The following is a 12,603-nucleotide window of genomic DNA, read 5'->3' on the forward strand; positions in this document are numbered from 1 at the left end:
CGCCTTGCGTGCCTATGTTTAGTGCAGAGTGCACTATTAGGATGGTTTGGGGGTTGACGTCGCTAAAGCACTATGGCAATGGCAATAAGATGTTAACTTAAATGTTTTTATAATTAATTAATTTCAATTAATTAATTAGGCTTGCAGCAAGGGAGGTAGGATGGGGTAGGTACCTATGAGCACTACGTAAAATGGGTGGTTTATGTACCTACGTTACTTCTGTGAGTACTTCAAAAAGATATATATTTGTTTCAGAAAGCCCCTTACTCGCCTTGTTGTACTTTTCTCTCTAGAACAAAACCAATATTTGCCCTAAACGCATGCGCAGATTAATAAGCGTTAGTGTCAACTACATATCAGGTGAGAGATACATTTCATACAAGATCATACACTAACGTTGATCACGAGCGCTTTTCCTTGTGGTAGAACCCTAAAAGGTTATACGCATGCGTTCTAGCATCATTAGCACGATACAAGAATGCTAGGGTGACTGGGTGTCTTTTGGAATAACGCCTAACTTGGTTATTTTATCCTTAAATTGTCTTTATCAAAGAGACCAAAATGTTCATACCTCAGCTGAAACTCTCTCGAGTAAGTAGCATTAAAACTTGTCAAAATGTACAAAAACCCCCGGAGACTGCTCAAGTATTGCTGCAGACTCCGTGGCACCTACTGAAAGCATAAATTTTATCAGTCTCTAACCGTCCAGAAATGAAAGCTTCTTTTTTGTTTAATATCCTGGAAACAATAGCCGGTAACTTGTCAGCTCTAATTGAATTTGCTCCCATATAAAAAAAAAAGTGTTAAGTTCCCATTTGTAACTAAGGATAGCAAACATCTCGTGGGAAAGAGTGGTGACGATTCGTCAGCTCTAATTGAATTTACTCCCTCGTGATAAACAAGAGTGTCAAATTACCCTTTGTAACTAAAAAATAAAAATCTCTCGTTATATTTGCATGCAACAAGAACAACACAATCGTTACCTGCACTTACTGTTGTAAACGTTAGAACTCTTTCAAATCTAAAGGTCTCGTCTCCTCTAAAACATGTCGTGAGAACTAGAAGCGACGATTCGTGACCTCTAAATGAATTTACTCCTTGTGAAAAACAAAAGTATCAAGTTACATTTGTAACTAACTAGTGAGACAATCTCACATAGTGCAGAGTGTAATGTATGGCTCTGACGCAGTACTCATAACACAGTTCCTATATAACCCCTGCCATTCACTCCTGCTTTGTATTGACCTTGCTAGTAAGCTAGGGATTTTGATGAGACATAATCTTAGCAGTGTGTATGTTTGATGTGTGTATTTTCATTCACAGTCCAAGAATAACTTACAGTTAATTACCGTTTGTCAAGACAGCTCTCGAATTTTACTGAAGTGTTTTACGTCGATTTTTGCTCATTTTAAATTAAATAATACATTTAGGTAGCGAATGTGACAATTTTACTCTTCGCGAAAACGTTTGTAACTTGATAATTTTGCTTTCCTCGCAAAGGTATGTAACCTGAAACTCTTGTTTCCTCGAAAACACACTGAAGATGTGCTTGTATTCTTTTCAGAGCTGGAGATAAATGGGAGAAAGTTGAATGTCGGATGAAGGAATGGAAGAGAAACGATTTGTTTTATTTAAAACGGAAATTTTTTTTTGACCGATAAACAACAACTAATCTGATTATCAAATTGTCACGGAACATCACGTTCTGTTGCCACCTTTGGCGTTAACAATAAAACCACTTATATTTAAAACACACACTGATATCGATTAATACAGCTGGGAAGCGTTTCAACGAGAGTTATTGAAAGTAAACAGCGCTACTTGACCGAAATTATATCCCTCATCGGTGAATGAGTCCCCTCAGAGACTAATAAAATTTATGCTTTCAGTAGGTGCCACGGAGTCTGCAGCAATATTTGAGCGGTCTCCTGGGTTTTTTTGTACAATTTGACAAGTTTTAAAGCCACTTACTCGGGAGAGTTTCGGCTGGGGGTATGAACATTTTGGTCTCTTTGATAGAGACAATTTAAGGATGAAATGAACGCGCTAGTGTAGTTTGAAAACAACAAATGATATTTAATTTCTTGAACCAAGTTAGGCGTTATTCCAAAAGACACCCAGTCATCCTAGCATTCTTGTATCGTGCTAACGATGCTAGAACGCATGCGTATGACTTATTAGGGTTCTACCACAAGGAAAAGCGCTCAACGTTAGTGTATGATCTTGTATGAAATGTATCTCTCACCTGATATGTAGTTGACACTAACGCTTATTAATCTGCACATGCGTCTTGCGCAAATATTGGTTTTGTTCTACAGAGAAAAGTACCACAAGGAGAGCAAGGGGCTTTGTGAAACAAATATATATCTCTTTGAAAGAGTTAGAGAAGCAACGTAGGTACATCCACCACCCATTTTACGTAGTGCTCACAGGTACCTACCCCATCCTACCCCCGTTGCTGCAAGCCTAATTAATTAATTGAAATGGATTAATTATACGAACATTAAAGTTTACACCTTATTGCGATAGTGCATGGTGCATTATTGCCATAGTGCTTTAGCAACGTCAATCCCCAAACCATCCCAATAGTGCACTCTGCACTAAAAACTTGTCAAATTAACCAAATCATTACTGTAAACAGCTCCATGAATGCTCCTATCTCCGACACTTAACAACAACAAAAAAAACACTCTTGCACACCTCGCGTGCCTATATTTTTATATGTTGTGTAATACCACACTCTCCTTTTGCCTGGCATAGCAGTTATAGTTCGGGTAACATCAGTTTTCCCTTTCTTCCAGCCTTTTTAGTTTAAAGAACGCTTCTATGACAGCGTATCTTTTGGAATCATCCCTATCATCCTTAACGTCGTGTGCTGTTTTCAAACTGTTGCGTGTTTGCTAAGCTTAAAAGAGTGGAAACGGATTCCTCTCCTTAGCGGCTTGTTTATATGTCATGTGATGTCAGGTAGCGCCACTTGTCCCTTTTAGTGCAAAGGTGAAACGTGCCTTTCAGGATTACCCACAGGCCACAGGTCGGTTCAGCAAATGTCATCTATTGTTTTCAAACTACAATAGTATGTTTGTAAGGGTTTAAATAAAGTAGGGAAATTTATAGCTTCTCCTTAGCGACTTGTTTATTTCTTTCCTTAATTGCGTCTGTGAGAAAGACCAAAAAGTTCTTGAGTTATAGACCTTTCCCACGTTCCACTTTAGTGCGTTGGAATAATAGCTCCAGAGCGAGGTTGGGGTGGACGTTTTCATACATTTGCTGTATTTTTGTCCACCCTGACTTCTACTCGGCGCCATTGTTTGTTAGAATGCGAGAAAAGTCTATTAGTGGCTTCAATATTCTGCAAATTGTAAATTTGTGGCGAAAGAAACCATGAAAGTGCTCAAATATTGTTGCAGACTCCGTGGCACCTAATGATAGCGCAAATTAATTTATTTAGTCTTTGAGGAGACTCGTTCACCGATGCAGGATATATATTGGCCAAGTAGCACTGTTTACCTTCAATACTTCTCGTTGAAACGTTCCTCAGATGTATCAATCAATATTGTTGTGTATTAATTTAAATTGTTTTATTGTTAACAACAAAGGTGGCAAAAAAAGAAAAAGAAAGTTGTATTCCGTGACTGTCTGATAATTAAATTAGTTCTTGTTCATCGGTGATAAGAAAATTTACGTTTTGAGAAAAAACAAAATCGTTTCTCTTCCATTTCTTCGTCAGATATTTAACTTTCTTTCATTTATCTCCAAAAGACAAGCACATCTTCAATGTGTTTCGGAGAAAACAAGGGTTTCATGTTCCATACCTTTGCGAGGAGAACAAAAGCATCAAGTCACAAAGTTGGCTCGAAGAGCTAAATTGTCACGTTTGTTCAACGTATTGTTGAATTTAAAATGACCGAAAATCATCGTGAAACACCAGAGAAATATTTAAAAGCTGTCTTGACAAACAGTAATATAATTGTACGTAAATTATGGACCTTGAATGAAAACGCAACCTTGAAACATACACACTGCCGAGGGGAAAAGCCGCAGCAGACTACCCAGGTACACACAAGCCGGAAGTGAACCGAGCAAGCGTGAATACTTATGGGACTACCGTGACGGAGCTATCAATTACAGTGTGCACTATCTAAGAGCTTTGTAAGTGTGACCCATTTTTCCAAGTCTGACTCATTTTTCCTATTGTGACTGATTTTTAATGGTCTGACCCATTTTTATATATGTAAACCATTTGTCAGAGAGTGATCCATTTTTACAAGTTTGACCATTTTTCTAAGAGTGACTTATTGAGTTATTTTTTTGTAAAAAAAATACCTCTTAGTTGGCGCGTCGGGTATGTTATGGACGGGTCAATGGGTGAGTGAGTGAGTGAGTGAGTGAGTGAGTGAGAGATGTATGTATGTCACACCAATCAGATTGGATCTACTATGAACAGCCAATCAAATTTCTTGTTGTAAAGGTAAATGGTTCGTGAGAAACACAAGGTATGTATAAACACAAGGACTTTGGTAATTGAAAAATAAAGAGTGACGTGTATGTTGCCGGTTTGTGATTTTTAGTCTGGTTTGGAGGGGAGTGTGACAGTTACATACGTACATTGGGTTGTTTTAGAGTGCATAATTTTCAGTGTAATGGTGGCTAGTTATGAACGAGATGAGTCTTGAGTTTTGAAGCAGTTCATGAGTAGTAGGCAAATGGCACGAGTTATTTTTATTTTTAATTACAAAGGGTAACTTGATACTTTTGTTTTCACGAATCGTCGGTTCTAGTTCTTAGGACATGTTTTAGAGGAGACGAGACTATTTAGATTTGAAGCAGTTCTAACGTTTACAATAGTAAGTGCAGGTAACGATTGTTTTGTTCTTATTGCATGCAAATATAACGAGATATTTTTATTTTTTAGTTACAATGGGTAATTTGACACTCTTGTTTTTCACAAGGTAGTAAATTCAATTAGAGCTGACGAATCGTCGCGACTTGTTCCCACGAGATGTTTGCTATTTTTAGTTACAAATGGTAACTCGACACTTTTGTTTTTCATATGGGAGTAAATTCAATTAGAGCTTACAAGTTATCGGCTATTGTTCCCAGGATATTAAACAAAAAAGAAGCTTTCCTTTCTAGAGTGTTGTTACGTCTCTGCAGTAGCAGTTTAATATTTTTATTTGATGGGCATTTTATGACATTCTTTCCAGTCCGCTATTTTTAAAGGTAAAAAGTATGAAAACTGTTCAAATGTTCTTTGAAGACTGTGTGGCACCAAGTTAAAGTGCAATTTAATTAAATCAGACTTTCAACGTGTCAGAGAGGTTTTTTCTCTTTCTTTAAATTTTCGGTGAAGTAGTGTTGTTGCGTTGTGTTGTGTAAAAAGGGTAAACTTACTACTCGTATAAAATGCGAAAAGTTCTCTTAACTTGAGTATTTTTGAGCAAAAATTCCTCTTGGGGGCTGGAAGGCTTCCCGAGGGGGTACTCCCAGAAAAATTGGTTGGGGGTGTGCGGCCCGCTTCCCAAAACCCTTACCCTGTTTATGACCAAAATCTGCGATATTCCTTACCCTATTTATGACCTGACCAAAAATTCGAAACCCTATTTACGACCTGACCCTCAAATCAAAACCCTGTTTCAGACCTGCGTTATAATTAGCTCCCTAGTTCAAGCCAATGTTAAATTACCGCAAACATGTAAATTTGTGAAGGGCTTTTGTTGATTTTCTTTTCGATAATGATGAAAAAGTGGCTTCTTCTTAAAGCATACCCATATCAAGGCTAGAGTGCAAAAACCGTACCCTATTTATGACCAAAATGGCCAAAATCAGCTAAAATCGATACCCTATTTATGACCAAAACGGCTGAAAAACCATACCCTTCGGTGCCGTACAGACCTATATAGTCCATATAAGATCACGTAGTCCTTCCCCGGGGAAGGGCTGCGTGATCGATGAGTGAGGGGGTTATGCATGTGCGCGTGTCAGACCAATCACAGTGTGGGTTGTATCAAAGAACGAATAAAATTGCCTGTTAGAAAATAAGATGGTATCTACATTAATCTGGAGACGTGTCAGATTACTGTAGTTTGTTCAGTCAAACATTTTATGGCTTACTATTTAGTTATCTTACCATTACCGATGTAACATCGTATGTACATCATAAACTCGCAGTTTCTTTCTTGCTGTACATCGCAACCAAAAAAGCTTGTCAAATCAACCAAATCATTACTGTAAACAGTTCCATGAATGCTCCTATCTGCGAGACTTATAGTTCACAAAAAAATAACTCTTGCACGCCTTGCGTGCCTATGTTTTTACCAAATGTGACTCATTTTTCCAAATGTGCCTCATTTTTCCAAATTAATGTGCCCCATTTTCCCAAGTTTGATCCACTTTTCCAAATGTGACCCATTTTTCCAAGCGTGACCCATTTTTCTAAGTGTGACGCATTTTTCCAGGCGTGATTTATTTTACCAAGGGTGATCGATTTTTCTTAAATGTGACTATTTTTTCCAAGTCTGACCCATTTTTCCAAATGTGACACCTTTTCCAAGTCTGACCCATTTTTCCAAGTGTGACTCACTTTTCCAAGAGTGACCCATTTCTACGAACTAAGTTTGATCGATTTTACCGAGTAAGACCTATTTTTCCAAGTTTGTGAGCAAGTGTGAGCCACTTTTCAGAGAGTGATCCATTTTTCCAATGGTGACCCATTTTTTTAAGTGTGACCAATTTCCTAAGTATGATTCATTTTTCTAAGTTTGATTCACTTTTCCAAATGTGACTCATTTTTCCAAGCGTGACCCAGTTTTCTAAATGTGACCCATTTTTTTTCAAACGTGGTTCATTTTTCCAAGTTAGAACTATTTTTCCAAAAGTGACTTCTTTTACCAAGTTTGACCCATTTTTTTCAAATGTGACCCATTTTTTTAAGTATGGCCCATTTTTCCAAGTTTGACCTATTTTACTAAGTGTGACCGATTTTTGCAGGTGTGACCCATTTTTCCAACTGTGACCAATTTTTACAATTGTGACTGATGTTTTTTAAGTGTGACGTATTTGTACAAGTTTGATCGACTTTACCAAGTGCGACCTATATTTTCAAGTTTGACCCATTTCTACAAGTTTATTCGAATTTACCAAGTGTGACCTATTTTTCCAAGTTTGACCCATTTTTCCAAGAGTGACCCATTTTTCCAAGTTTGACTCATTTTTCCAAGTATGACCCTCCTTCCCAGTTTGACCCAGTTTTTCAAGTGTGACCCATCTCTCCAAGTGTGACCTATTTTTCCAAGTGTGGCCTAGTCTGACCTGCTGACCGAGTTTAGTAGATATGACTCATTTTTCCAAGTCTAACTTATTTTTCCAATTGTGACCGATTTTTAACGGTGTGAACCAGTTTTTCTTAGTGCGACCCATCTTTCCAAGTGTGAACCATTTTCCAAAGTGTGGTTCATTTTTACAAGTGTGACCCACTTTTCTAAGTGTGACCTATTTTTAAAAGTGTGACTGATTTTCGCTGGTGTGACTCATTTTTGCAAGTGTGACCCATCTTTCCGAAGTGTGACCTATTTTTCCAAGTGTGGCCTATTTTTCCAAGTCTGACCCATTTTTACAAGTCTGAGCGAGTTTTGTAAGTGTGACCCATTTTTTCAAGTCTGACTCATTTTTCCAATTGTGACCGGTTTTTAATGGTGTGACTTAATTTTCGAAGTGTGAGCCATTTTTCAGAGTGTGATCCATTTTTCCAAGTTTCATCCATTTTTTGAAAGAGTGACTTATTTTCCAAGTGTGATCCATTTTTCCAAATGTTACCCATCTTTACAAGTGTGACCCATTTTTCCAAGTCTGACCACTTTTTCTAGGTGCGACTCATTTTTACAACTGTGACCGATTTTTGCAGGTGTGACCCATTTTTCCCGGTGCGAACAATTTTCCAAGTGTGACCCACTTTTGCAAGTTTGATCCATTATTTTTGTGAAATGCTCTTGAGAATATGCAGACCTCCCAAGAGCATTTCACAACAATAATTTATGCAAAATAAAGGAAAGGGGGGGGGGGGTGCAAACAGCGTGTATTATGAGAATTGGTAAACAGGGAATAGCTATAATCTTTGGCAATTTAAATGAAATGTTATGACCACCCCTCCCCCTATTTCAATAATGAAAAAATGGCGCATTTTGGGTTTAGCGCCATTTCATCATTGATTCGGGGCGGGAGGAGTGGTTTTATTTCTTATTTCAATCTGACCAAGATTGTCCGAGGTCCATACTTTCATTACAAGAGGCTATCTACCTGAGCTAGTCAGATCACATTCCAGAGGTTGAACTGAGCTGTTTTTGCACGCTTGATAACTAAGGGAAAAGAACGTTAGCCGAAAATAATATCCAGCTGTGAACTCTGTCCGCGATTCAAACATAATTAAAATAACATCACAATTAGTTTATTGTTGGTGCGTCATGTTCTCGTTGTGTCCTGTAAGTGCCTGTTTAAGCATTGTCCGAAAGTGAAGCTGTCTCGTTTACTAAGCCTTATATGACTAATGTGTATATTTTTGTTACTATTGTGCGCCCAAAAAAAAGATTAAAACTTGTATTTCTCTGATTAAGCTCGCTAACTTAGTTTCAAATCAAAATATAATTTTGAATTGTGATATACTCAGTACCTCGACACGATGAATGATGTTTTTGCACTACTGATGAGTGGAAATATGTGGTGTTTACGTGGATGGTTCATTGATGAGCGGGAGATAGGGTTGATGTTATGACGACTATAAACGACAAAAACGAATAACAAAAAAATGACTGAGGCAAGTACCTGGGCTTGCTTGTTTACTTGGCAAACTTTTTACTAGCTATTGCCCTGGGATACAACTATTCAGCTACCTAGAAATACCATAAATTTTGTGATTGTTTTGTTAGGTTTGAATTCGCGTTTGGACCTTTGATTGAATTTCGAAGCTCAGTGCTTTGTCCTGCATGGCATGCTATGTACTGCAGCTTTTCGATCTCTCCGTTCGCGCGCCTTCGGCGCACAGGAGTTCCGCCGTAGAGCAGCTGGAAGGTTTGGGTGTTTACTTAATATGGGGGTTTTGAGATGTCAGCGTTAAAGCAATTGGCAAAACTGGAATAAAAATGTTACCCTCTATCAGTACAGAACACAGCGAGGGAATATGATGGTAAATGAGAATAGAGTTTCCATCAGCGAGGGAGGAACTTCTTGTTTTGGAAATATACACACCTGCGGTTTAGTTTTGTTTTCAGTCGAATAAACTTAATATAATTGTCAGGACGCAAACAAAATGAAGCGGGCTGTGGCCAGCTTAACACACTTAAAAGCTACAAATCCATACGATCTGTGCGCAATTAAAAGTTATGTCAGTTTTTTAAGCTGTCAAATACCCTGGTATAACAATATATGCATCATTTTTTCTTCATTTCCAGTTTCTTTGAACTTTGATAAACTGAATTGTTCATTTAGTTATTAATTTTCTCCCTTTTATGCATCGTTTTACATATACATTAATTTATTTTAGTTAACATAATTTCTACTGATCACCAAAAACCCCCTCAGGGGGGTGTTGAATAAGGTCTAATCTCTCTTGTCATCTCTTTCTCATGAGTATATTTTTTATCGCGATTCCGTATGCTTCGGCAAGTTCCGTGCAATTTTACCAAGGGTGACATGAATTGAAGTACATATTGACTCACAGTGTAAACGTAATAAGAATGTCATTTATCCCATTATAAGGGCAGGGCAAACGTAGAAAGAACAAGTTCCTTTACCACATTTGGTAGCAAGAGTGGTCAATTGAATGAATTAAAGACTCGCATTATTTGTATTTTACGTCTTTTTTAAAGACTGTTTGGAGTTGGGACAGTCGTTAATCTCGTCAAGGATGACATTAACATATATTAAAAGCAGATGATCATTGTTTAAAAGTAAACTGTCAGATCACCATCTAATCGGTGTGGCTAATATAACTTGAGTTTCCTGTTGCTGGCGATTTTAATGAGGTAACAAGGCGAGCTGTATTTGAAAAAAGCCGTAACTAGCAAGGAACTTGAAAAGTATTTTAGTAACCGGAAGCTTGAATCAATTACATAATTTCTAAAACTTTCTTATTATTTGCCGATTCAAGTGATTCAAGTGAAAATGAAAAAAATAAAAAACCTTTGCAAAATTAAAAAGAGAACCAATTTGCTAATGAACATTAGTATTATGGCCTAATTTCTCTACAGTTAAAACAAATAACTCCCACTAATAACTACATAATTCATGCTCCATAAATAGTGTTCCCTTCCTGTGTATTTGCGTGGGAGAGACATGGTAACCCTATCATAACAAGCGCACCTCCTACCTGTCTGTCTTTTCATCAAGAAACGCCTACCTTTTGACACCGGCCAGCGACGCCAGGGAGGCCTCGCAAAAAGAAAGTAATTTTAGCATGGTCTTTACGCGCATGCTGTTAGTACTATTCCATGAAATGCTTTATTTTGACCAAATCACTTCTTACAGTTACCAAGAGTACAGCTCGTAATTCTGACTTAACACTAGAATAACCTAAACAGGCGTGAATATGACAAGTTCCTCTTGAGGAGGCGTGTTTTCCTAAGCCCGTCAGTAATAATTATATTACACCCACTTTGCAAATTATAATATAACTTGACCAATAAAATTACTTTGTTACTGTTGTTCCCCAACCTAAAATAAAGTTACAAGTAAGTTAAGTCGCTGAATCTATCAATAGTTTTCAAACTACAACGATTGTCATGATCTCGCCTACGGACACATTAACTGCAGAATGAATTAATAGGTAAACTCTGCACATCTGGTTTTTAATTAGAAGGAGCCAATAAGCGTCAGTGTATAAAATTTCCCTTTCAAATGCAGCTGTAGTGGCTAAATTTGATGCACAATAGCATTCACAGCATAAATAAAACGCCGTTAACCCGAGGATCAGTTGCCTTATTTCCACCTTGCGTACAGTTAAAGCAGAGTATTTTTCAAGGGACTTGTCGACTCTGCAATGTACTTAACAGCTTTAAAGGTAAAGTATATCTAAACCCCTTAATTCATCTTTTATTGTTCAGCACCAGTTGCAGACGAAGTTATGCGTATTAAATCTTTAGTGTATATACTTAATGTACTCTTTGTCCTTTTCTACCTTACAGCCCAGTACGTTTACAGTTCTCTTCATGTTTTGCCTGCTTGTGAGGGCTTCGTCCTCCGTTGGCGCACTTGATAAGAGGTCTGGAGACGAGCATGATGTCATAGGGTCCTTTTCTACCGATCCGGAAGAGGACGAAATTATCCTGAACGAGGAAAACCTTCGTCCGGAATATAGCCAAACAGAAGACACGGCAACCGATGACGACTTCCCGCTACAAGGAATTATGAGCAACCTCAGGGAAAAAAGGGACAAATGCCGTAAGCCTGGCACAACACAAAGTGTAGATACACCATATACCACAACAGGAACTGGTCAACTTGTTTACGAGTGCAAAGATCACTGCAGATGTAAACAGTGTATTAAGTGTGTTCCGAGCAATAAGCCGGTTGTACAGGCACGATAATATTGTCGAGTTGATAAGACGAATTACGGATCAGGGCTATAATTATGAGACTGGCGTAAAATAACATTGCTTGTAAGATGTAACTAAATAGAAAACTGAAATAAATAAAGTAAATGAAGATCATGCCTTGTAACCCCAAATACATTTGTCATTAGAATCAGCCTGAAGTTTTCCCAGGTTAAATGTTGATATAAAAAGTCGGTCAAATCTGCTGGCTAACCGACAATCGACACTAGTGAGACAATGTCAGATAGTGTAGAGTGCAATTGATAGCTCTGACACGGTAGTCCCATAAGTACTCACGCCTGCTCGGTTCACTTCCGGTTTGTATCTATCTGGGTAGTCTGCTGGGGCTTTTCCCCTTAGCAGTGTGTATGTTTCAAGGTTGTATTTTCATTCAAGGTCAAAAAATAACGTACAATTACTGTTTGGCACGAAATCTTTTAAATTTTGCTCTGGTGCTTTTACGTTCATTTTAAATTCAATAATACGTTGAACAAACGTGACAATTTAGCTCTTCGTGCCGACTTTGTAACTTGATAGTTTCGTTTTCCTCGCAAAGGTATGTAACACGAAACCCTTGTTCTCTCCAAAACACACGAAGATGCGCTTTTTTTGGGATAAATAAAAGAAAGTTAAACATCTGACGAAGAAATGGAAGAGAAACGTTTTTGCTTTTTCTTAAAACGCAAATTTTCTTATTACCGATGAACAAGAACTAATTTAATTATCAGATAGTCACGGAATACAACTTTCTTTTTCTGTTGCCACCTTTGTTGTTAACAATAAAACAATTCAAAATTAATACACAACAATATTGATTGTTACAACTGAGAAGCGTTTCAACGAGAAGTATTGAAGGTAAACAGCGCTACTTGGCCGATTTTATCCTGCCGTCGATAAAGCCAGGAACATGGAAGATTCTGGAACATTCCGGAACATCGAATAGTTCTGATAATTATGAGAAAAATATGTAAAATTAAATTTTTAAAACTGAAATAAACAAAACTAAACTGGTATGAGCTCG

At 37.7% G+C, this 12,603-nt stretch overlaps 1 protein-coding gene across 1 annotated transcript; it reads left to right on the forward strand.

The window, feature by feature from the left end:
• The first annotated feature begins 10,935 nt into the window (after positions 1-10,935).
• Positions 10,936-11,699, forward strand: LOC110067886 (uncharacterized). The gene is made up of 2 exons (XM_020775233.2): positions 10,936-11,050; positions 11,175-11,699. The coding sequence occupies exons 1-2, from the start codon at positions 11,030-11,032 to the stop codon at positions 11,574-11,576; spliced, it is 423 nt and encodes a 140-aa protein (XP_020630892.1). The 5' UTR covers positions 10,936-11,029; the 3' UTR covers positions 11,577-11,699.
• The last annotated feature ends 904 nt before the right edge of the window (positions 11,700-12,603 follow it).

Source organism: Orbicella faveolata, unplaced genomic scaffold (genome assembly GCF_042242905.1).
Source record: "Orbicella faveolata isolate gen_17 unplaced genomic scaffold, um_ofav_v1 contig_36, whole genome shotgun sequence".
NCBI lineage: Eukaryota > Metazoa > Cnidaria > Anthozoa > Scleractinia > Merulinidae > Orbicella > Orbicella faveolata.

What these genes read in the sequence shown, in the direction of transcription:
- LOC110067886 (XM_020775233.2), top strand. Translation starts at nt 11,030, where the DNA reads ATGTACTTAACAGCTTTAAAG. An exon ending in TGTACTTAACAGCTTTAAAG is followed by an intron (nt 11,051 to 11,174) that starts GTAAAGTATATC and finishes TCTACCTTACAG; the next exon opens with CCCAGTACGTTTACAGTTCT.